This window comes from Lagopus muta, chromosome 18, assembly GCF_023343835.1.
Source record: "Lagopus muta isolate bLagMut1 chromosome 18, bLagMut1 primary, whole genome shotgun sequence".
Classification (NCBI taxonomy): domain Eukaryota; kingdom Metazoa; phylum Chordata; class Aves; order Galliformes; family Phasianidae; genus Lagopus; species Lagopus muta.
The window spans coordinates 5,757,268-5,780,685 of NC_064450.1; the positions used below are offsets into that span (position 1 = coordinate 5,757,268).

The 23,418-nt window shown below is 60.3% G+C and overlaps 5 protein-coding genes across 14 annotated transcripts in view; 1 reads left to right on the forward strand and 4 right to left on the reverse strand.

The window, feature by feature from the left end:
* Positions 1-915: 915 nt before the first annotated feature.
* Positions 916-3,674, reverse strand: LOC125702084 (alpha-N-acetylgalactosaminide alpha-2,6-sialyltransferase 2-like). 3 transcript variants are annotated; one of them, XM_048964947.1, is made up of 9 exons: positions 3,257-3,674; positions 2,752-2,887; positions 2,476-2,641; positions 2,175-2,340; positions 1,963-2,101; positions 1,771-1,874; positions 1,607-1,690; positions 1,426-1,525; positions 916-1,229 (listed from the first exon to the last, which is right to left on the reverse strand). In XM_048964947.1, exons 1-9 carry the CDS (start codon positions 3,415-3,417, stop codon positions 1,050-1,052), a joined length of 1,236 nt encoding a protein of 411 aa, XP_048820904.1. In that variant the 5' UTR covers positions 3,418-3,674; the 3' UTR covers positions 916-1,049. The 3 variants fall into 3 exon arrangements, with proteins under 3 accessions (XP_048820904.1, XP_048820903.1, XP_048820905.1); XM_048964946.1 differs by lacking the exon at positions 3,257-3,674 and having other exon boundaries at positions 2,752-3,245; XM_048964948.1 differs by lacking the exons at positions 1,426-1,525; positions 3,257-3,674 and having other exon boundaries at positions 1,085-1,229; positions 2,752-3,245.
* Positions 3,675-5,066: 1,392 nt separating this feature from the next.
* CEP131 (centrosomal protein 131) lies at positions 5,067-17,008 on the reverse strand. Of its 4 annotated transcripts, none has more exons than XM_048964681.1 (26): positions 16,720-17,008; positions 15,956-16,041; positions 15,219-15,333; positions 14,756-14,874; positions 14,218-14,331; positions 13,966-14,115; positions 13,539-13,656; positions 12,833-12,946; positions 11,730-11,898; positions 11,500-11,579; positions 11,187-11,369; positions 10,689-10,880; positions 10,440-10,577; positions 9,778-9,903; positions 9,565-9,681; positions 8,700-8,729; positions 8,207-8,309; positions 7,860-8,061; positions 7,533-7,640; positions 7,330-7,447; positions 7,042-7,116; positions 6,816-6,958; positions 6,511-6,688; positions 6,234-6,430; positions 5,377-5,437; positions 5,067-5,301 (listed from the first exon to the last, which is right to left on the reverse strand). In XM_048964681.1, exons 1-26 carry the CDS (start codon positions 16,885-16,887, stop codon positions 5,227-5,229), a joined length of 3,279 nt encoding a protein of 1,092 aa, XP_048820638.1. In that variant the 5' UTR covers positions 16,888-17,008; the 3' UTR covers positions 5,067-5,226. The 4 variants fall into 4 exon arrangements, with proteins under 4 accessions (XP_048820638.1, XP_048820637.1, XP_048820640.1 ...); XM_048964680.1 differs by having other exon boundaries at positions 11,500-11,600; positions 16,720-17,007; XM_048964683.1 differs by lacking the exon at positions 16,720-17,008 and adding an exon at positions 15,582-15,753 and having other exon boundaries at positions 5,068-5,301; positions 11,500-11,600.
* Positions 17,009-17,185: 177 nt separating this feature from the next.
* Positions 17,186-21,541, reverse strand: TEPSIN (TEPSIN adaptor related protein complex 4 accessory protein). Of its 2 annotated transcripts, none has more exons than XM_048964684.1 (13): positions 21,411-21,541; positions 21,041-21,113; positions 20,876-20,967; positions 20,696-20,789; positions 20,487-20,554; positions 20,291-20,369; positions 19,904-19,975; positions 19,592-19,810; positions 19,318-19,492; positions 18,955-19,068; positions 18,725-18,803; positions 18,453-18,587; positions 17,186-18,156 (listed from the first exon to the last, which is right to left on the reverse strand). In XM_048964684.1, exons 1-13 carry the CDS (start codon positions 21,450-21,452, stop codon positions 17,665-17,667), a joined length of 1,734 nt encoding a protein of 577 aa, XP_048820641.1. In that variant the 5' UTR covers positions 21,453-21,541; the 3' UTR covers positions 17,186-17,664. The 2 variants fall into 2 exon arrangements, with proteins under 2 accessions (XP_048820641.1, XP_048820642.1); XM_048964685.1 differs by having other exon boundaries at positions 17,214-18,156; positions 19,592-19,798.
* Positions 21,542-21,784: 243 nt separating this feature from the next.
* On the forward strand, positions 21,785-22,786 carry NDUFAF8 (NADH:ubiquinone oxidoreductase complex assembly factor 8). Of its 2 annotated transcripts, none has more exons than XM_048964686.1 (3): positions 21,785-21,970; positions 22,056-22,166; positions 22,250-22,786. In XM_048964686.1, exons 1-3 carry the CDS (start codon positions 21,890-21,892, stop codon positions 22,268-22,270), a joined length of 213 nt encoding a protein of 70 aa, XP_048820643.1. In that variant the 5' UTR covers positions 21,785-21,889; the 3' UTR covers positions 22,271-22,786. The 2 variants fall into 2 exon arrangements, with proteins under 2 accessions (XP_048820643.1, XP_048820644.1); XM_048964687.1 differs by having other exon boundaries at positions 22,056-22,163.
* SLC38A10 (solute carrier family 38 member 10) overlaps positions 22,433-23,418 on the reverse strand; it is a 30,873-nt gene continuing 29,887 nt past the window's right edge. For 2 of the 3 annotated variants that reach the window (XM_048964678.1, XM_048964676.1), the window contains exon 17: positions 22,433-22,965. In XM_048964678.1, the coding sequence (XP_048820635.1) occupies positions 22,929-22,965 (37 nt within the window). In that variant the 3' untranslated portion in view covers positions 22,433-22,928. The remainder of the gene's footprint in view (positions 22,966-23,418) is intronic. The other variant, XM_048964677.1, reaches the window with a different exon arrangement.

Here is a 23,418-nt window from a genome sequence, read left to right on the forward strand (position 1 = left end):
CACAGCCCATCCTGATGGAGCCTTCTGGCTGTGGGGTGGCTGTGGTGAGTGGATGGGGTTGAAATAACCCAGGCATCGTGTTGGATGCCCAGCGTGGGATGGGAACTGGGATCGTCCCCTCCAGCCACCCGGCCACTTTGTCTGGGGCTGCAGCTAATCCCTGCTGGGCAGACACCAGCTTGAGCCACAATCTCTGCACAGCGGCTGCCAAAAGCACCCGGCCCTCCTGACCTCCTTCCCACCAAGCAGCTCGGCCCGCTCTCGGGCTCCACTGATCCTGGCTAATCCACGGTGGGAGGAAGGCTCCTTAATTGGGGAGCTTGGCACAGCCGGCGAGCGACTGCTGCGCTGCTCCGCTCCGTCTGCCTGCAGGGATGGGGCAGGGCTGTGGCAGGCAGGCAGTTGCCCTGGGCCTGGGGACCCTGGGTGCCATGCAGCAGCAGGGCTCAGGCAGCCATCCGGCGTAAATCTGCAGCCCCAGTTATGCAACGCCGCTGGTTTATTCATGCCTGAACTGGGCACTGGCCTAGAAAAAGCTCTGTGATGCTGGGGAGAGACGGGGATGGGGGCAAAGCCCCCCGGGAGGGCAGCAGGAGTGATGGGCACCAAGGGCACCAGGGGCCCTCCCAGCCACAGAATGGGGGATGTGGTCAGGGGCTGCCACCCCAGGGCTATGGCAACAAACAGAGGATGCTACAAATCCCTCTCCAGGGTAGAGGCATTGCAGAGCCCCCCAGATGGGCAGGAGGCAGCCCCAGCAGGAGATGCCACTATACAACCACATTAGGGACTCACCCATGAGCCCCTTGCACACACAGCAGCCCCCCATGGAGTCACAGCACCAGATTCTCCCTGAGTGCTTCACCACTCCCATTCTCCAGGCAGGGACAGGTTCAATTCCTATTTCTCCCGCACTCAGATTCACGTGATTCATTAATTTTACCCCACAGCAGAGCTGTGCAGGGCCTGGCAAAACTCATCACAAACTCTGCTCGAGTCCCAGCTCCTCACTCACAGGTCCCAGCAGCACACCCAGCCCCCTGACAGCATCACGTCCCCTCTGAGCCGGTGTAGAGCCACAGGATCCCGCTGCGCTGCAGTCGCTGCCACAGCTGCATCTCCATCCTCAGGTCATGGTTGATGAAGAACTGCACCTCCTTGTGCCCACGGTCGAAGTAGTGATCTGAGTACGCCCGGTAGCCCGGTGTCATGAACCCAAAGGCACTAACCTGCAAGACACGGGGCTGAGCTCACCACCCTGGCACAGGGGATGGGGCAGTGCTGTGGGAGCAGATCTACGAGCAGTGACCGTGGCAGAGGGGGTGCGTGGATGCCAAGTGGGAGGCAGCAGCGCTGCTGGGCGGGGTGGAGGGCTGCAGGAGCTGTGCTGCACCCAGGGCAGAGCTGTGGACACGGGGTGCCCACCTGGTCACAGGTGTGGATGGCGGTCAGCAGCATCACGGCGCCGGTGGAGGGCCGGTACAGCTGCCAGAGTGGGGTGGCCAGGATGTGGGAACGGAGGAATCTGCGGGGAGTGAACGGGAGCCTGAGAGACCTCCAGCAGTGGGATGGGAAAGGGGAATCCCCCCACCTGGGGGCTTCTTACCGGTTCCTGAGGTAGCGGATGAAATCTGGGTGCAGCATCCTAAATTTCCCCACCTGCAGGTCCTCCCCGAAGAATTCCTGGGGGCTGTGGGGAGGTGCGGGCAGCTGCTGGGAGCTGTGGGGCGCAGGGATGTGCTGGTGTCCCCCCCACACACGACCACTTACCGGACCCCCTCATCCCGACCGCTGTCCACACGCTGCTGGCTCAGGGCCGCCCGCAGCAGCAGGTAGTCACGGTCGTGGTCTGGGAGGAAGACATAGCAAGTTTCCTGCAGCAGAGGACGCACCAACAATCAAAGAGATGACAACGGTGCTGTGCCCACAGCTCCCCTGTCCCCCTGCCCCACTATCCCCCACCGGTGTTTGGGGTGGATGCCGGAAGCCATCGGAGGCGTAGCTGTGCAGCGCGTTCACCATGGTGTTGGTGGAGAAGACGTAGAAGGACGTCCTGCTGCCAACATCGTGCTCAAAGCCCTCCGTGATGGCCCCGTTCACCCTGCAAAGGGACGTACAGGGAGGTGGTGGTGGTTCCCCCTCAGCTGCACCCCGTCCGTGCCCTACGCCCTCACCTGAACACGTAGTCATGAGCATCAATGGTGGGGCCCATGCCGGAGCCGTGGAGGATGCCCCCATTGCCCACCACGGCACAGCGGATGCAACTTGCGGCCAGAGGGCGGGTATCAAAGAGCAGAGCGCTGCTCGAGGCGTTGAGGAGGGACAGGGATGACTTCAGCACTGCGGGCGGCAGGAGGCGGGGGTCTCCTATTCAGCACTCTCTCCTCCCTCTCCACGGCATGGTGCTGTTCTCCACCATCCCCCCTTTCCTGTGCCACGGGCACAGGGACCCGCCGTGCCCCCACCCGCACGCACCATCCCAGCGGATGTCCTTCCAGCCGTGAGCCCCCCCGTATCGGCGCAGCCGCTGATACTCATCCTCCTGTGCGTGCCGTGCCCACTGCAGCACCGGGATGGTGGGCAGGAAAGTGTCCCCAAACTCGGTGGCCCCAATTCTCTTCCTGATGCTCTTGGGACAGCCCTGGAAGCACAGGGGACGAGTGACCGCGCGGCACAGCACCTTCATGATGTCCTGCAGCTGGGGACATGATACCTCTGTGTCCCTGCCCCAGCCCCGTGGCACTGCTATACCGAGCTGCTGTAGGTCTCATCCTGCCCATATGTGTCCCCGAGGTCTGGTGGCATGCTGGGGACAGGGGATGGCTGTGCTGCCTGTGTCACCTGCTGCGGGGCTGCTGTGGTTGTGGCTCTATGGTGGACAGGAATCCTGCAGGAAGAGAGAGGAGGCCAGGAGAGATGCAGGGGGGTCCTATCCCTATCCCCATCCCCAGCCCTGCGACAGAAGGTGCAGAGGAGGCTCAGGACAGGTGCAGGTGTGCTGCTGTGGCTCTGCCCGCACCCATCTGAGCAGTGCTGTGCCACCCCAACCCCGCAAAACAGAAAGCAGGAGCTGGGCTCGGAGCCACCTCTTTGGGCCCCAGGCCCGGGCCAGGAGCTGCACTGAGCACAGAACCCAGAGAGGGGGCAGGCACAGGCGGGTTCAGGGTTAATCATTCCCCAGGGCAATGCGGCTCTGGAGCAAAACAACCCCACGGCCAGGGGGCCACACCGCTCCCACCCCACTGCCCCACCATACCTGGAGAGCTGGAGCCATAGGCTGCGCTGTGTGGGCAGCGGCAGGAGCAGCAGCAGCAGCACGGTGAGCAGAGTGAGGAGCAGCCCGGTGCTGCGGGCACAGCGTCCCGAGCACAGCATCAGGGCTGGGGGGCAGCAGCGGGCTCCTGGGGGTCTTCTCATGGTGGATGCTTGCAGGGAGGGATGGGAGCCTCAGCCTTGGTGCAGGGCTCAAGGTGGAAAGCGCTCCTGTCTTCTCTCCTGCCTTCCTCCCGTCGGCCTTGGGACTCCGTGGCCGCTGTGCCCGTGTGACAAAGTACAGCTGGAGCGGGGACAGCCAGCATCCAGCCCCAGGCAGCACAGTGTGGATGGGACAGAGCACAGCTCAGGGCACGGTGCGGAGCGCTGCGGGCGGAAGCTGCATGAAAGGGGGGAAATGGAACTCAGGAAGCAGTTGTTAGAGAAGCAAGAACAGTAAAAGCAGAACAGTAAAAGCAGAGCTCACAGCAAGTCATCGCCCCAGATGGGTGCGTGTTTCCTGGAGGGCTGTCACCCAGCACTGCAGGATGGACACAGGGACCCTCAGGGCCGGGCTGCAGGGCCGTGCTTACAGCCACGCTATGGTCACACGCAGAGCTTGGCAGCGCAGCTCACTGCTGCCTACACTTCTTACAGCGACAGAATTGCCAGCTATTGGCACAGCTCAGTGACACAGAACCAACCATGAGCACAGCTTTAGAACCCCGTTACCTGGGCTTTCCAGCACCTTCTGCCAATCAGGCTGAACTCCGACTGTCAGCACACGGCACAGTAATTGCACACTCAATGCAGATTTCTGGTTATGAATCACTCAATCTTTGGGGCAAGCAGACAGCAGAGGCGTCCCTTGTCATCACTGTGGGTTTTGCCATCCAGCAGCCATGGCACTTGGGGTTTTCTGCTGGGCTGTATGGGCAGCATCACCCCACGCTCCACCATGGTATCACTGCACCACAGACTGCGGGCTAACATGGAAGGTGGCTGTTCTTAACACAGTGCCAAAAAAGGGGAGAGAGAAAGAAAGGGGGAACTGGTGCACAATCAGCTGCTTGTGTGGTTTGGGCATTTGCAGCATGACATGGAGTTTTATGGGAAACGACCATCAGGGAGATGGCTTTTATGGGAGGTGACACAGGAGGTGACCCAGAGAGAACACTGTGCTGCTGTGCCCTCTGTCCTGTGGGCTCCCAGGTAGCACAGAGCCTGGCTGAAGGCACGTGTCAGCCCTGGGACTCCAATGAGAAAAACCTGCTGTCCTCGAGCAGCAGCCTTGGCCTTCTTGGAAAGAAAAGCCTGCACAAGAAGGGTCACACACTGCCTGACAAGAGGAAACGGATGCCGTGAGCTCAGCGCAGGCGTTTCCCAATGTTGTTGGGTGGTGTTGAGGGATTTGCTGTGAGATCGCATCCTGCCCTGGTCCAGTCTCCTCCCAGCAGCCTGGTTTCTCCCATTGCACTTCCCAGCTATTTCATTTGAAAGGCAGAATGGGGCTGCAGAACAGACAGCAAGCTGCTGGGCCACGGCTCTCCTCTCCCCCCACACCCTGAGGTGGCAGGGAACAGGCTGTGCTCAGCCCACTGCCAGCACACGGCACTGACCTCCCCTCTGCACAGAGCTCAGGGCCCCTCACTGCCCACAGGGCTCAGCCCCCGGCTCCCAGCACAGCTCAGGGCCACGCAGGGAGGGGATGCACGCATCAGCGAAGAAAAGAAACAAAAAAAGCCCTGGATGCCAACAGCACAGAGGCTCCCCTCTCCCCAAGGACATATAGATCAAAGCTGTAGAAACCAGAGCAGCTTTTATTGTTAAAACACAACCACCAGAAATCCAAACGCTGCCACGTGGCCCCACTGGGACCCCCGACTGAGGCACCAATTAAAAAAAAAAGGGGAGGGAAGAAGGAAGCCACCCCCAGCCCCACGGTAGGGGCCCATGCACCCAGGTGCCACAGGGCTATTCGGCGGCCAGCAGCTGCCGGCGCTGCTGCTCCAGGAGGGCTTCCAGGTGGTCGGCTCTCTGCACTGCAGCCTGTGAAGACAGCGAGCCAGGGTGAGCTGTGCCCGGGCAGTGCCACAGGAAGGGCAGGGGCAGCAACCTGCTCACCTCGTACTGCTTCCGAAGGCTGCTCACGTTCTCCTCCTTCCTCGCCACGGCCGTCTTCACCCTGAGCAGGGAGATGGGGAGAGGCTGAGCCCAGCGCCCAGCTCTCATCGCTCCTGGATCTGGGCACAGCAAAAAGCTGCCCCCTCTCCTCCACGCCCCAAGCAAGCTGCAGCACCATCAGAGCAGCTGCTCTGGACCTCAGGTGCCCCTTCATGCTAGGAGCACTGTTATTCACTTTGGTAGCACTACGCGTTTGAATCAAGCCATCTGCAGGAAGAATGGGATGTGAGTCTCACACGACTTCATTAACTAAAGGAATTTCTTCCCAGTTCTTCCCAGCAAACCCCCACTAGCTCATGGCTTAGTGTGCATGGTGGTGATGCATTGGCCCACGCTCAGGGCATGACCCTGCCTCTCCAAGTAAAGCACTGGGCTGGCTCTGGGAAAGCCTCTGAGCTCTGCCTGCTCACTGCAGCTAGTGGTGAACAGTCCTGCAAAGGTACAGGAGGGATCAGCCTGTACATAGACAGCAGCCAGCACAGCCCCTGCCCCACACTGAAAGTGCTCCTGCAGAAGACGATGTGCTTCCCCATCACATTCCTGTTCTGCTTGCAGAATCCCTCCCCCGCAGGCAGGAAAAGCAAAGGACCAGCTGCTTGACGCCCATCCAGCACCCATGCTCTCTACAGCCCTGAAGCACTCCTGGAGCTATGGCAACTACTTCCCACCTCCATGTCCATGCAGGAGCTTAATGTGGGCCCGCAGCAGGCTGCAGAACACGTGCTGGACCAGCAGGAACCCCCCAGGCCAGCCGTGTGCCTCTGCCCCAGCTGCAAGCCCAGCACAAAGCCCCTCACCTCCTGTGGACCTCCTCCAGCTCTCGCTCCTTCTCCCGTACCACCCTGTCCAGCTCCAGGCGTTGCCGGGCACGCAGCTCCGCCATCTCTGCCTTCAGCCTCTTGTTCTCCTCCTCGGTGCCCACCAGCCTGTCTGCAAACTCCTGCCGGATCACTTCTGCCAGGCTGCTCCTCTCCTGTGACAGCTGGTCCCGTACCTGCAGGGTGACACCGGTGTGACCTCGTGCTGTGATGCAGCATGCTGGAGGCAGACCCCCCAACCCTGCTCTCTGTTCACCTTCCGGATCTCCTCCACCTCCTGCTCCTTGTGCTTCAGCAGGCCCTGCAGACGGATGCTCTCTCCTTCCAGTTCCACCAGCCGCCCCTTCAACTCGTTGCAGCGCTCCTGCAGCTTCCTCTCAGACCTCTCCAGTTCCTGCAGCTCCACCTCGTACTTATCCCGGATCCTCTTGATCCTAAAGGAGAAGAGGACAGAGCCCAGTGCTGCAGCCACACGGGAGATCCCCAGCACATGTCCAGAGCTCCCTGCACAGGCTTAGAAGACAGAAAAGGGAATCGGGAGCACCCTCTCTCCCTCCCCACCTGTTCTCAGCCGCCCGCTCGCACTCCTCCTTGGCGGAGGACATGTCAGCCTCCAGGCGCTGGATGACCAACTCAATCTCTTTGTCCCTCTCCTTCCTCACCTCCTCCCTAAGCTCCCGCTCCCGGGAGAGCAGCCAGGCTTCCTGGAAACAGCAACAGAGGGGGAAACATCAGCTCTGAGCCTGAGGGCAGCACCTCCCAAGCAGGGGGCAGCCCCGGCCATTACCTCCTTCTTCACATAGCTGGCCTCCCAGGCCTGTTTCTCAAGCTCCAGTCGGTCTTTCAGCACCTTCACTTCTGTCTACAGATGGACATGGAAGAGAATCTCAGCTCCAGTGGGTACAGCTGGGCATAGCCCTCCCTCATCCCACGTGCGCATGCTGCCCACAGGGTGCCAGCACGCAGCTCCACACACGCAGCTCCTGGTTGTGTCAGGACACAGGGAACAGACTGTACGCACCCAGAAAAGCCCTGCTCGTGCTGCAAGGCCCCAAGGGACAGAGGAGCAACACACCTGATGCCGCCTCTCCTGCTCCTCCTTCTCTCTGGCATACTCCTCCTTCAGTGCAGCGGTGACAGCCGAGCTGCTCGCCTCCAGCTGCCGCCTCAGCTCCTCCACCTCTGCTCTCTGCCTGCCCACACACAGCCCACAGCTCACAACGTGCCATGGGGGACACGGCACATGGCACAGAGCCACCCCCCAGCCCCAGCCCTCACCTGGCTGCCTGCTGGCTGAGCCGCTCCTTCTCCTCGGCCACCTCTGCGTAGAGCCGGCGCCGCTGCTGCTGCAGTGCTTGTTCCTCCTGCTCCAGCTGCTTCTCACACCTGGGGGCAGAGCAGTTCTCAGCAAGGTGCAAGGCTCAGGGCATTTGGGCCCCCAGCACAGAGCTGCAGGGCTTTCCCTCCACTCTGCCCTGTATGCCATCCAACACATCTCTGGAGGATGCCCAGATACCACCTCCTGGGGCTGCCCCACGTGCCCCACTGCTGACAGCACCAGGAACCCACTGCGGCTGGGTGCTGGATGCCACGAGCCCCACATACCGCTGCCGGGCCAGCTCCCTCTCCCGCTGGCTCTGCTCCTCCTTCTGCTGCTCCAGCAGTCCCCTCAGCTCCTCTGCCTGCCTGCAGTACCGCTGTGCTGCCCGCTCATCTGATTGCAGCAGCTCGGCCTCATGCAGCATCTTCAGCTTCTGAATGTCCTGACGGTGCTTGGTGATCAGCTTCTGGATCTCTGGCTCCAGTCCTGGGGCAGCAGGGAGGATGCTCAGCACAACCCAGAGCTCTGCGGGTGTCTCAGCCCTGGCCACAGTGGCACGGATGGGTTGGGAAGGGGTGAGCAGACATGCACAGGTTTTCTTGTGTTCCATCTCTATCCAACGGGTCCGTACCTTTCACAGTGATCTCTTTGATCTTTTTGGTTTTCTCATCAATCCACTTTTCCCTCCTGATCTTCTCCGTTGCACTCATGAGTTCCTTGAGCTTTTTGATCTCCTGTTTGGAAGCCAATAGGAAAACTTCAGAGAGAAACTAGGGAAGAAAACCCTTATTAGTTCAAGCTGTAGAAAAGGGCATCGCAGGCAGGAGCTGACGTCCTCAGCTGCGTGCAGCCCACACATTTGCTGGCCGTGGCTGGGAGCACCTATCAGAGAGCAGAGGGGAACCTGAGGCTGGGCAATGGCTGCAGATCAGGGTGTGCGTGTGCTTCCTCCTCCAGCCTCCCCTTCCCTAGGGACATGGGGCTGAGGCTCTGCTGCATGGGAGTCTCCCACCCCACAGCTGTGGGGAAGGGGTGTCCACACGCCCAGCCCTGCTGCAGGGCGGATGGGTTGGCGCATGCAGGCAGAAGGGCAAAGACACAAGAAGAGTGAAGGATGCATTTACCTCACAAAAGGGGCCCAAAGCACGCCAGACCTGGGGAGAAAGAAAGGAGGAGAGGGAGAGAGAAAGGGAATCACAGAACAACGGGGGGGAGAGGAGAAAGCAGGGAAGAAGTAAAACCAAATGGTCACAAGCATGGGAGAGCAGGGACAACCACAGGGGCTCAGGGGAAGAGAAGCTCCTGGGCTGTTTCTGCTGGGAGCAGGGAGAGGGAACTGCAGCAGCAAATCCAGGCACAGCAACACCATGCTGGCTTTATCCTCAAAGCATAGCAGCATGAAAACATGAGCCCAGCAAGTCTTTGCTGTTTTTGTGTGAGGGCTGAACAGGCTCAGACGTGTGTGAATGCTGCAGGAGTTCTGGACAAGGATAACAGGGAGCAGGTCAGCAGGATGAGCCCCACAGCGGGGCCACAAAGCAGCAGAGATGAGGCAAGCTGTTCCCTCCTGCGGGGCAGCAGGGCAAGGACCAGCAGTAGCACTGCAGCAGGACCACACAGCCCCACCTCCAGGGACAGGTGACATAAAGAGCATCGTGACACCCACAGAACTCTGCTGTGTGACCCAAACGCCCCGTGCTACTTTATTATCTTCTCCTCACTTAGTTCTGCAAAGGGGGGTTGGATGTAACCCAGCACAGGAGACAGTCACAGGTACACATCCTTCTGTGGCACTGGGTTTGTGCCACCACTCAGTCGGTCCCATGCACCCAGCTTCAGACAGCACAGACTCTTAGTCAGGGCAAAGCCCTGTGCCTCACTACCTACAGCCAGCAACTGGGCTTCCCTGAGGTGCAAAACCACACTGCTTGGGAGCCCCTGCCACATCCCATCCCCTCTCCCTGCAGCCCACCTGCCCTCTCCCCTCACCAGCTCGTGCTGCTCCTGCATCTGAGTGAGCTTCTTGCTGTACTTCTGGTCCACTTGTTTCAGCTCTGCCACCACAGTCTCACACTTCTCGCTCAGCACCTTCTTGTCATCTATGAGCTGAGAAGGGTGAAAAAAGAATCAGGCAACCAGGCAGGGCGCAGCCAGTCCCACATCTGGCTGCAGAAACAGCAGGCTGAGGTGGGATGGTATTACCTGGTCGATGAAGGCCAGATGTCTCTGGATAGCTGCCTCGTACTGCTCCCTCTGCAGCTGGAGCTGGTGGCCAAGCTCCTTCTCAGTCTGCTTGACGTGCCGGACAGTAAGCTCCCTCTGCTGAGCCTTTTATATAGAGAAGAAAGAACCACAAGACATGAGAGGGAGTAGCTGCAACAGCACATGCACAGAGATAATAGATAACTATTAAACCTGGAGGGCACGCTGGGCAGTAGCTGGCAGTAGCACTCTGGCACCACCAGAGCAGCTACACCAAAGCCCTCGGGTGCTCAAGCCACCTGCTCTGCTCAGCAAGGAGCCCAAAGCCCCGATGACAAAGGGAAGGAGTTCAGCCCAGGACCGAGGGCTTCTGGACTGCCCAAGGCAAACTTCGAACAGCAGGCAGCCAAGAGAAGGCCAAGAGAAGCCCACAGCAGACCAGGAAGGATCTTGCAGACCTTTTGCCATGTTAACAAGGACCAAGATCGCTGCACGGCCCAGCAGCCTCTGGCTGCCCACATGAGCTCTCTGCAGCGCTATGCACTGCTGGGCACAGGCAGGAAAACTGTGATCTTGTGCTTCAAAGACGCTGCTCCAAAAGAACGTCTGCTGAGGGCTCTTTGTCCTCCTTCCCAGCAAGCAAGAGCATCTGGCTCACACACCAAGGCTGTCTGCAGCAGGCTGATGGCTCGCTTCTTCTCCTCCACTTCCAGCTTCAGCCTCATGATGGAGCTCGTGACCTCCGTGGCAACAGCCGATGCCTGCTCCAAGTGAGCCAGCTCCTCTTCAGACAGGAGCCCCTGGGATAGGGAAAAAAAAGAATAAGGGAACGTAGAGACCACGTGGAACCTTGGCAAGGGCAGAGGCCTGCCCCTGTGGGGTCCACCACCCCAGCACAACCCAGTGCTCACCTCCCGCTGCGTGGCTGAGGTGGCAGATCTGGGCCTTTCCTGCTCAGACTTCTCCATCTCATCCAAGAAGCTGATGATACTTTGGAGTTTGGCCTCTGAGAGCAGGGCCCCATCCTCAGGGACACCGGGGGAGTGGTTCAGCTTCCCAAATTTCTCCAAGTTGTCAGCAGTCAGGGAGTTGGAGCCGGGCTCCTGCAGGGTGGATGCAGCTGTTGCATGGGACACTGCAGCTCCAGCAGCGTGGGAGGCTTGGAGGGGCTGCACTGCAACTCAGCCCTCCATCTGCTCTAGGGAGCAGCCCCATTCTTTGTGCTCAGCCCTCACAGGTTTTGCTCATCCTTGGGGACACCCCAGCTGCACCAAACTCCTCCACTACCTTCTCCAGCACACCCAGTGGCGGGGAACCAGCCATGTTTCCCAGCCTTCCTGCCCTCCACAACTCACAAGCAAGGAGGCTCTGCCTGGGACCAATGCAACTCTCCCCAGCCCTCTCCTTACCCCATCTACCCAGGTGTATTTGTCTTTCTTGAAGAGCTTTGGAGGAGGCAGCAGCTCTGGTTCTTCCTCCAGCAGCCTCAGCGTGTCCAGCAGCTCACTGAGCGTCACCTTGGACGGAGCCCTGCTGACAGCAGTCACCACCGTCTCCAGATCCTCGCCTCCTGTCTCTCTGGAGCTCACATCCTGGAGGAGATGATGGCGTAGCTTAGAGTCAAACAGTTTGCTGGATCTCCACAGAAGCAAACCCAGGCTCCAAAGCCACCCCAGCAGAACAGTTTGTGCCAGGAACACCTCGAGGCGAAGCCAGACCCACCTGCAGCTTGTCCTCCACACCATGATCCTGTGAAGGCGTGGAGCTGAGCTCTGCGAGGCCGCTTGCTTCTGGCTCTGCAGCTACAGAATGGAAATTGGCATCTGCAGGAAGCAGACTGTTCTCATGTGCTTGCAACAAGCAGCTCCCCAGAGTGAGAACCGCCCCTCCAACACCCTCCTTCCCCCGTCACACACTGCTCCAAAGCATGGACACCTGCAGCAGGGACTCACCGGCATTGTTGGCTTTGATGATGCTGCTGGCTGGGCTGCCGTTCCGTGCAGAAGCAGGCTTGGCAGGTTTTTTCTTTGCTATCCTTCTGCTCTCCTTCACCTGTGCCAGCTCTTCTTCTGCCAAGCGCTTTGTGTCAGAAGCCTTTTGAGCCCTTTTCTGATGCAGCTCCTGTAGGGACAGAGACATCATCAGGTCTTGCCCAGCACAGGGTGGTGCTGACACACTGGAGCAAGGGCTAAGAGACAGCAGCACACTGCACAGCCAGCTCTGCATGGTTAACAAGGCCAACTCTGCTCAGAGGAAGTGCAAGCTCAGGAAGAGCAGCTCTGCTCCTGGCTACTGGGAGCAGAGGGGTGGTGGTGGATGAGGTCCTGCATGCCCCTGTGCAGCGTTCTTTGCTGTCCTGCAAAGGACCTCTGAATGGACCACACTGCATCAGCAGCTCAAGGGCCAAGCAAAGCAGTGCCTGGGGGCTGCTTCAGCTGTGTTCTGGGAAGTCAGTGAAGGCACGAGCACGTGTTTGCGGGGCTGCTGCAGCATTTCACAGCTGCTCACTGCTGTGCCTCCCGCAGCACTCCCCTGAAACATGACTCCATATAGGCCAAAGAGAAACTGGGGCTTTTAAAACTCTTCCAAGCTCTATTGCAATCCAAATGAGCAACTCCCTGAGGTCTGTAACAGGCCCAGCTCCTCATCTGTGCTCCAGGAGCACCCGTCCCCTCCTGCCATCAAGGGCTGCCAAGAACACGGTGAGGACAGCGAGGTGCTTCCTGCATCAGTGCCAGGAGCACAGAGCAGAGCTCAGCACAACACAGAGCGACCCGAGCCCAAGGACAGACCCTCAGGGGACCTCTCTCGTCCTTGGCCGCCCCGAGGAGCTGCGGTTATTGCCCTCAGTTTGAGTGCAGTCTCCCTTTCCTTGAGAACTTAATGGAAACCAGCACTGGGTGAGCTGCCAAGCTTGGCAGGAGCGCAAAGGAAACTGCTCTGTGGCACCTCAGCCTCCACAGGGAGCGCTCACTAGAACTCAGCTTCATGGAAAGCCCCTGGAGATGCAGAGGAGAGGCTGAGGTCCTGCTGCAGCACAGGGCCTCGTCCCTACCTGGATGGCAGCACGCCGTGCCAGCCGTGCCTTCTCCTCTCGGATCTTCCGGCGTTCCTCATCCTTCCTGTCACGCAAATCCAGGACGTTCCTCTCCTCCTGCTGCTGCCTTTCCTTCCAGAGAGAAAGGTCAATGCTGTGACTGGGAGCTCGTCCACATCCAAAGCAGTGGGGAGGGATGTACCCCCCCAGAGTCACCCCATCCCACAGCCCACCCCTCCTCGCAGGGAAAGACCCCTCCAAAAAGCTCCACTTTACAGCAGCTTCTTTTCTCTAGACACCAAATGCAATTATTAGTCATCCGAGGCTGAAACCACCAAGGAGACAAGGCTTAAAAATAGCATCTCACAAACAAGAGCTACAGTGCTCTTTGTTATTTGGATAAATAATTAAACACAGCGAAACACAAATAGCTGCAGATGACACGTCACTCCCTAACGAGCCAATCGTTACTGGTTCACTGCAACGAGCTGCGAGAGGACTTCCCTCCTCTGACCGTGAGAGCAACCAAGACAGCAACAGCACGAACTCTGCCCCATTCTCCCTGCCTGCTGCTAGAGAGGCTCCTGGCTGCATCCCACGGCACCCTGACAGGGCCAGGAGCCGCTGCAATGCAAGAGCAAAGCCTCCCTGTGCCCCGCAGCTCAGCTTTGGGCTGGTAGATGTGATGGTAAGGGAAAGCCAGGGGACAGAGCAGGGGACAGACCTCCCTCTTGGCAGCCAGCAAGCGCCCCAGAGCCGCTGCTCCCGCCCTGCGCCGCTGCGAGTGCCGTCGGTACCAGCGCTGGATGGTCACGGCGGCGAGGTTCACCTGCTGGATGAACCTGCAAGGGAAGCAGCATCAGCCCCACGGCCCCCCACCATCACCTCCTGCCACAGCAAAGCAGGGACTGCTCAGCCCAGCCCTGCACCCCAGCCCAGCGAGGTAGGAGAAACCGGTTCAGCTCAAGAGCGCAGAGGAACACGTTCTTTTGATTGGGATGATGCAAAGGGCACTGAGCTGAGCGGCAGGCAGGGAGAAGCCGCTCAACCCTGTGTGCCAAGAGAAGCAATTCCCAGGCCCAAACTCCCACAAGACAACAACAAACCCGGTCCCATGCCATCCTGCTGCCTCTCCCATCCACCCAGCTCACCTCTCTGCCTCCTCTTCCGTCACCTCCTTCCTCCGGGGCAGGCTGCTGTTGTTGTTGCGGGTCAGGATATTGTTGCTGGAGAAATTCTTCTGAGATTTCATGAAGCTGCTGCTCTCGCTGTCCTCGTTCGCAGTCGCTTTGATGACGTTGCTAAGGCAGAAGATGAAGCCACTGGAACCATCCCAGCCGGCTCTGCCTCACACAGATGTGGGGTCGGTGCAGCCCTCAGACCAGCAGCTGGCCCACACTTACTTGAGGGAGCTTGGAGCCTGGTTGGAGCTTTTGGGTGCAGGGCCCTTGTCAGTGGTGGAATAGTTATTGTGCACCATGGTGGTGACACAGTTCCCCATCGCGCCCTTGTTGCTCCTTGCATGTATGGAAAAGAACACATATGACTGGATCTGAAGGAAACAGCAAGTCCTGCAGTGACCTTCACCACTGCCTCAAGCGTTCCTTGCAGCAAGCAGGGGAGGATGCAGGAGCTGTTACCCCACAGACAATGCACACAGCCCAGCAGACACAACAGCCTGCTGCTCACGCTGTGCTGAACATTCACACTTAAAACTTTCCCAGCCCCAGGGGTTTCACATCTTACTCCTTCCCCTTCCCAGAACTCCAGTGGCCTCAACCCAAATGAACCACGCTCCTTCGTACCCCCAGGCACATCCCCCATCAGGGCCCAGCACAGCACAAGCACAGCACTGGCACCGCCTCCTCTGCCCAAGCATTTTCTGTTTGGTTCCTCCAGCACCAGGCCTGCACGTTGCTGGCTCAGGGCCACCCCTCCTACCTATTGTTGGCTGTGAAATTGGCTGCTAGGAGCACGGTGGCTTCCTTTTTCCTCATGCCTGCTGGAGGCTCAGCAGTACGGGAGCCAGAAGGGGCAGGGAAGATTCGTGGCTGATCATCCTGCCATGGGGGGAACACGAATAAGAGTGAGCAAGCACCAAACCAGCCCCTTGATCTTCCTCCAGAAACCCACTTCCCCCCCAAGCAAGGCAATATCCCAGCTCTGCAGCACTGCAGTCCTCCTGCACTGTTACTTGCCTCCCTCAGAGCCAGGTGCACAGAGCTGCAGCCACAACCCTGGACTTAAGATACTGTGCCAACTGCAGGTGGAGCAGGGATCAGCCCAGCTGCCACGGACACCCCGTATTCCCACTGTGCTCAGACCTTGGGGAATCCCTCCCACCAGACCCCCACCCCACGCTCTGCTCCTTGTGCCAGCAGCCAGCTCAGCCTACAACCCTCACCAGGATGTTCCACGTGGTTTTCTTTTCCAGAGAGGTTTTGCTCACGCTCGCCACCTTTTTTCTTCCACCAGGACTGCTCTCAAAGAAGGGCAGGAAGTCTCCTGTCTGCTCTGAGCTTCAGCCCGAAGGCAAAGAGAAGGAAAGGATACGTGTCCTGGGGTTAATATTGAATGCATGCACATGGCAACGAGGCAGTCACAGCAGGATTCCCATCGCTCAGGCTGCTCCAGCAAGAAGCCTACTCTGATCTGGACTCAGCAGCGTGGCTGCAGCACAGCAGTGGCTGACAAAGGCACAGCACGCAGAGGCATAGGGAAAAATGGACAGAGAACCATCACACAGCCACAAATCTAGGAATGATACCTTTTTTACACAGAATGTTATGCTTCTGCAGGGCGTGTGGAGAGAAAATAAATTGAAGGGCAAGAAGAACTGAAAATTTCCATTCAAAGACGGGCTCTGGGAGGTCAGTGGAGTCAAGAGAACTGCCCTCTTCTATCACAGCCCAACTACGCTCAGGTAAGTCCAGGAGTTGCTGCAAATGAAAAGCTCCATCCTTATTTCCCCAGTTCTCAATCACGCGCCCTTCCCTGAATACAGGGGACCTTAGCTTTGCAAAACCAGGTTAGGACCTGCAATGTGTGTGACTGAACATCTCAGTGCCTGGCTGTGCATGGCTTTGGTTTCCTGGTGGGACAGGAGAGCAGGCAGAGCAGTGCTACACACTGCAGCCATACCTGTGTGTGCTGTTCGCCCGCTGGTTGACCTGGGTGGTGCTGTTGGACCTCCGGAGGTTGTTGATGGCCCTGGATCCTGCATCCTCCTGGGGAGGAGAAAGCAAAACTCAGGGGGGATCGCCAATAACAGCTCGGGTGGGTGCTGCCCTGCCAGCCCTGCTGTGGTGCTCAGACACCCCACTAACAACATGGGTACCCCCAGCTTCCTGCCAGGCTCCCGCTGAGCAGGTGGGGCTGTGCTTGTTTGCTGAGCTGCCCAGCACACAGCAGGGCTGTGCTCGTTACCTGCCCAGCAAACAAACACTGAGGCAGAACGCCAAGGCAGCAGCAACCACTCAGCCGGCAGAGAACCCCTCCTCCAGCAGGATCCTCAGAGCAGGAGAGCATGCAGTGGGTTTGGGTATCTCCCAGCGCTCCAGATGTGCCCTCCCAAGGGCAGAGCGCAGGGGAGCATCTCCGTGCAACGCACCCCAGGGAACCAACGGCCTTCTCGGCCCCAGGGCACGCTGCTAGCACACAGTCAATCAATGCCAACTCAACCACCGGCCTCCAGGACCCGCAGGTCCTTCCAGCAGCTCAGCCCCGTACCCACACCGATGCACTCAGTTATTCCTCCCCGACCGCAGGACTCCGCCCCTGTCCTCGCACAACCCCACCGCGCTCCTCCCTGCCCAGCCCCATCTCCCATCTCCCTGGCCGCTCTCTGATGCAGCCCCCAAAGCCCCCCATCCCAACCCGCTCTTCCCCAGCACAGCATCACCCACCAGCGCGTTCCTTTTGGTTTTTCCATCGCCGACGACCGACACGGAGCGCACCACGTGCTTGGCGGGCGAGGCGCTGCCGGGCCGTCGCGTCACGGGCACGGGCATCCCGGTAAGGCTCAGCTCCACGGCGCCGCCCGGGCACGAGCAGCTGCTCCGGGCGCTCCTCATCTTGCGGCGGGGCGAGGAACGGCCCCACGCGGAGGCCCCGACCGCGCGACCCCGCAGCCCGCCGGACCCCCGGCCCGAGTGCTGCCGCCCCGCCGGCCTCAGGCCTCGCCCCGCCCCCCACCTGCCCGCGCCGTCCGCCCGCCCTCATTGGTCAGCGCGAAGGGCGCGGGGGCCGCGCCATTGGATGAGGCGGCTGTCGGTCAGAGAGAGAATGGGCGGAGCTACGCGGGCGGAGCAAAGAGCCGGATTGGCTGAGGCGAAAAAGGGGGCGGGAGGTGGGAACGATGGGGGCGGGGCTGGAAGGGCTGCGGGGTCCGGAGGCGCGGGCTGTGCGTGGGAAGGGGCTCTGGCTCCAAAGGGGCTCTGGGACGGGGACAGTGAGGGCCGAGGCCCCAGCAAGCACTCGGAGGCAGCCGCAGGTCCCATCCGGGCTCAGGTTTATTGGTGCTTTCCGGCTGCGGCCCCACCAGCATCACCGCAGCGCGACCCCTACAGCTCTGACCCTGCGTCCAACTCAGGGCTTCCCCGGCCCTAGGAGTGCAGGGTCTGCAGCACGGACCCCCACGGGTCAGGCCGGGCCACCTACCTTCCCAGAACGGGAAGACAGTGACAGACTCCTTGAAGCTCTGCCACCGGCCCCATTTCATATCCTATAGCTCCCTGGCAGCGCCCAGGCGCAGCCCCATTGCCCTCGTCTCCATAGGGCTGCTTGTTGGTGAGAAGCCCACGCTGAGCCCCACAGCCATCGCCTGCAGCCCTGCAGGATCCCGGAGGCAGCTATGCATTGAGGAAGGAGAAGGCTGAGGGCTCTGCATCGCTCGGATCAGGCATGGTGTCACCTTGGGGCTGTGGCAACGTCCGCGGCTCCGCAGGCGGTGAGCGCAGGGTGAGCGCTGTGCCCGGCGGTGCCACCAGCTCCATGCCAGCAAACAGGGACAGGCTGCGGGTGGGCACTGCTGCCGTGCCCACATCCCCCACCAACCTGCTCACTGCCTCCTGTCTGTGTGCGACAGGCACTGCTGTGGGGCCGGGCTGCTCCCAGGGCTCCTCTTCCAATGCCGGCTCTGTCTCCACTGCTGGTGCAGTGCCGGGGAGTGTGGGTGCAGACAGGGGCTGGAGGATGCTTTCATCGAGCAGGGGTGGGATGTCTGTCAGCAGGTCCCCTGTGCATGGGGCTGAGCCCTCAGCGAGGGTAGATGGAGCTGAGCACGGGCGTGAGGTTTTGGGGGACGGGCGGCCTCTGCATAGAGCCTCAAACTGCCGCAGGATCTGGGAGGAGAGGTGAAACAGGGCACAGTGAGCATCAGCAGTATGAGGGGCTTGGCCCCAGCATCTTCTCCCAGGGACCCACGACCTGGGCATCAGTGCCTGCAGCCACCCTCAGGGCAGAAGGGTCTGCAGGCTCTGGGAGCAGCAGTACAATCCTGGGACATGATTACTGCCCATCCATTATGCACAGAACCAACTCCAAGGGTTGGCAGCAAGGGGTGCCCCAGGGACAGGGTAACAAAACCCAGAGAGCACCACCATCTGGGGAGGAGTCGTGGGGATGTCCCAGGAGTCACCTTGGTTGCTCGGTTGGCCACAGGGCCGGGGCTGCCTTGGCTGAGCTGCTGCAGTTGCTGTCGTGTCCCTGCAAAGATCTGGTCCAGAGCCAGCAGGTCGGAGCACATGAGGGATGAGATGGCGCTCATGGACCGCTGTAGGGGGACAAGAGCTGAGCAGGGCAGCAGGCACCAAGATCTCCAAGCTTGGCAGAGCTGCTTCCCCTGTCCCTCCTGAGCCTGCAGCCCCCCAATGGCAGATGCAAACCAGCAGCAGCCCCGTGGGCACTCACCATGCGGACATTGTCACTGGGGTCCTCCAGGGCCCGACTGAGCAGCTCCAGCACCACCTCGCAGTTCAGCAGCCCACACCTGGCACAGGGACAGCGCTTATGGACACATGCAGCACCCCACAAGCACTTTGGCCCTGTAGTCAGGGCCAGCAGGCAGGGCTCACGCTGCCCCACCAAGCCCACACCACAGACACCCACACTCCTGGGGAGCATCCACCTTGGGCACTTACTCCTTGAGGAAGTGCTGTGCCTCCTCCCTGGTCAGGAAGACCCTGGCACCCTGGGTCAGCGCTGACACCAGGCTCACCTCCCTCAGGCAATCACCCAGGCTGTCAGCATCCACCCTGCACAGGGAAAGCACAGTGATGGAGACAGCTCTGCTTCCTCCTATGCATGCAGTGTCCCTGCAGTCAGCTCTATCTGGCTGAGGGCTGTCCAGACCAGGAGGACAAAAGCCCCCAGAAGAACAGAGCCTGTCAGCTCCACGAGATGGAAAATACAGTATGGAAAAAAAAAGGCACCATGCAGATGGAGAAACCAGCTCAAAAGAACTCAGAGCACACAGAGAAGTGTGCCTAGATCCCCATTCTTACCTCTCAGCCCCGCTCACCAGCTCCCGGCTGGCCCCAGAGTGACTGTCGCTGCCCGATTTGCTGTAGGTGTCTGAGGTGCGGCTCAGGTCACCATTCTCCTGCGAGGAGTTCTGGGAGCTGTGCCCGCTGTCTGCCTCCTCCCAGCCGCCCCCCGCCAGCCCTGGCTGGTGGCTCACTGAAAGGACAGCAACAGCAAAGCAGGAAGTGACCCAGAAGGAGACCAAACCACCCCAAAACACAGCGGGGTGGACAGCACAGGCCAGGGGTGACGCACCTCGGGCAATGTGAGCTGTAGTGGCTGCAGGTGGATTGGTTGAGCTGGCCAGGCTCCTGGCAGGAGAAGGAGCTGTCACAGGCTGGTAGGCATCCTCATGGAGCTCCCCACAGTGAGACCGGGGTCCCTCCGGTGAGGGAAGCACAGCATTGGCCACCGCTTCAGCTGCTCGCTGGATGGTGCTGAGCAGGGCTTCACCTGCTGAGGCTGGGAAAGAGCCTTGGGAAGCTGAGAGTCTGGCCCAAAGTCTCCGGGGGGCAGCACCCCTGCAGGGTGAGGGCAATGCCCAGCAAGAGTTTCAGAGGCACTTACCGGAGCCGCCTCTCTCGCTGCTGAAGCCAAATCCTTGCATGGAGCTGCAGGGACTGGATTTGGAACCCATGCCTAGGGGAGGTACGAGGCACAATCAGAAAGAGCAGAGGCATTTTTGGTCTCCCCTCACTGCCGTTCCTCCCCAAGAAAGCACAGCAGAGCCTCTGGATCTGCATGGGGGAGATGGGAGCCAGAGCACTTGAAGAGAACACTTATGGCAGCCTGTATCTCTGTTTACCTGGGTACAATTCTCTGTCCAACACAATACTCTCAACCTGTAACAGGCAGAGCTGTGGGACATCAGCCCCAATGCACCAGCAAGCAGTAAGAGGGGGCCAGACCACAGCAAAGCACTGGAGCTGGGGGTACAGCACAGCCTGCACTTACCTGCAGGAGGCAGGGGACGGGCAGGCAGTGTGGTAACAGTTGGGAGCAGCGCATCCGAGAAGAGAAAGCTGGCCAAGTCCTGCCAGGAGAGAGAGATGCTTGAGAGAGAGCTGAGGAGCACCAGGCACAGGGAGTGGGAGCTGCTCCAGCCTCCACTGCAGTGCCCAGGCACAGAGGTAACAGGGCCAGCACTCACCTGTGCAGCAGCCCGGACCTTCTGGTTTAAGCTGTTGCCGTGGAGGGGATCTGGGGGCCCAGTGAATGCTGCAAGGCACGAGGATGGGCAGGCTGGGGCTGAACCCGGCCTTGTCCAGGGCAGAAGCTGCACCAGGCTGTTCCATAGAGCCATAGGAGCACTGACACAGAGCCCCTCCCTGCTCCCCGCCCTACTCCTCACCCCATTACCTGCAGCCTCCCGAATGAAGGCAGCGTTCCTCCTCAGCTGCAAGAGGAACTGGGGTGAACCCTGGGCACACGTGTGCTGCAGGATCTTCAGCACCTGACAGGGTGTTGGGGGTCCAACATTGGGGTGAAGAGTCCACTCCACAGCTCCGCCACTGCCCCCAGCCCGCAGCAATGCCATACCTTCAGCTTGACGTGGCAGGAGCCGCTGCGCAGCCGGCCCAGCAGGAACTCCAGCAGGCACTGGCTGCTGCCTGCCGACTCACGAGAGATCTCTGGGCCGCTCGTTAGGGATGGATTTCACACCATCACCAGCCCCCACCCGGCCCCAGCTCCCCCAAAGGATACTGCTGATCTCCTCCAGCACGAACCCGGGGCACGGCCCCTCCTCGTCCGCAGTGCCACGCAGCAGCACCGGCAGCTAAGAGTAGGAATGGTGAGGGCTGCCTACGGAACCCTCCCCACCACCACCCCCCACGGATAACTGGTGACGTCACGTCCCCACGGTGACGTCAGGCCCCTCTTGGTGACATCACGTCACTGCCGGTGAAGGCCTCACGGTGCCAAGAGCGGGGCTCGGCGGCGGTTGGGCAGAGGAGACCCGGCGCAGGGACAGGTGAGGGGTGCGGCGATGACATCGCGACGGGCGAAGTGACGTCACACCCCCCGGCGGCCCCCCCTCCCCTCCGGCCGCCCCCCGCCCCAGCACGGCCCGTACCCGGCTCAGGAAGCACAACCGGTCCCGCAACGGCACCGCCATGACAGTCCGACTCAGAGCCTGCCCGGCCCCAATGCGGCTTCAAACTTCCGCCTTCCGGAAAACGCAGCGCACCAATGAGAGTGCAAGGTTCTCCGAAACCGCCAATCAGCAGTCAGGAAGGGCGGAGCTCCGGGCGGAAGCGGCCTCCGAGGCTGACGCCTGCAGGAAAGGGGCGGGAGACGGGAAGTAAACAGCAGGCCTCTTCGCCAATCAGAGCTACATCTGGCGAGCGACCAATCTGAAGCCGGTCAGGAGGCGGGTGTTGTGCGCAACCAATCCAAGCCGTCAGCCGCCCATTCTAGCCAATCCGAGCAAGCAGAGCACTGACAGACGCAGCGTTTCTCCTATCAAAACGCCAAGGGGGCGGGCACATGGGTGAGCAGGCCTGGCGGCCAACAGCTCTTCCGCTATCATGGCGGCGCCCATAGTATGAGGCGATGTCGGGTCGAGGTGTTTGGCTCCGGGCTCGAGCGCGGCTGCGGCGCTTCCCCGCACTGCTGGCGGGCTGCGGGGAGCAGGTGGGGCCGGGCCGGGAGCATTCTCGGTGACCCCGACACCTCGGTAGGCCTCGGTGACCCCGCTTCTTTCCTCTTCCCGCTTTAGGCATCGGCTTACGGGCGCTGCGTGGCCGCGGCCTCCGCTGGAAGTGTGGAGCTACGGCGGGACGTCTGCCTGCGGGAGTTCCAGGCCTTGCGGGAGTGCTTCGCCCGCGCGGTAGGCCCGGGGTGCTGCCTCAGGGGTTCCGGGTGGGGAGAGTACCGGTACCGGCAGCAGCGCTCACTCGGTTTCCTCCTCAGGCGGCGGCGGCGGCCAAGTGATTGAGGTGCCGGAGGTGACAGCGGCGACTGCAGCTGCGGCGCGGGGGGGTGGAGCTCGGGGTTGGCCGGCGTTATGGGCCCGGCCCCGGGCTCCTTCGCCCCCACGCAGAAGCTTTTCCCCGCTCAGCACCGCGGCCCGTTTATTAAAAAATTAAAATCGGATACAGATGCTTCAGCTTATTTTATTGATCTGCACAGCTCAGTCTCCCACCAGCCCCTCCAGACCCGGTACAAACGGTCCCTGGCAAGGAGAGGCCATGCAGGAACTGTGCTGTCCCTCCTGGCTCGCTGGGGAATGTCAGAGCATCTTTGGTCCTCTGTGTTCGCGGAGACGACGCCAACAAATCCATAACGCCACAGAGACGTTCAGCAATAAATCCACATCACCAAATCCACAGCACCACCGCAGGGCAGGAGCACGTCCTCGTCCTGCGGGATGGGAGAGCCTGGGGTGGACCCAGCACACAGCAAGGTGTGAGAAGGGACGGCTCCTCCTCCTGTAGAAAGGCAGCTGAGTGCTGCAGGGGATGACAATGTGCTCGGGAGCCCCTGCCTTGCCCAATCCCTGCTGTGCGGGGCTCCTGGGTTTGTGCTTTAAGACAGCGTGATGGAGAAGCTCACTTGTACAATGAAGTCCTGAGGGTTAAGGCTCCGGCAGTCACAAGGAGACGCACGAGGAAGCGGCGTGGGAGGTCCTGGTGAAGAAGTGGGGCTGAGTCGCAGCTGTTGCTCTGCGTCTCTTTAGCTCAAGGACGTCCTTCAAGCAACAGGCGCACATCCAGGCACACAGCAGTCTTTGGCTGCTGGAGCAGACATGAGCGACGCAGCCAAGGCCTGGTTACAGAACAGCGTGGCTGTCCTGCAGGCCTGGTGACGCCTTGTCTCTGGCTCCAGGGGGTCCCACTAGACACAAACTCAACGAGGTTAGTTTACCAAAGACACTTTTGAGATACTGATATAAAAACCACCACAGTGATGAGGTCTGTAGACTCCAGGCTGGGAAACGTCAGCCGTTCTGATGTGAGCTTTGGGATTTGATTTCTTACATTCGCAAGTCAGGATGTGAAAATAAAAAACAATGGGATCAACCACTGTCTGGGAGCCTGCAACAAACCAGAGCTCTTCCCTTCCTTGCTCATAAAATACAT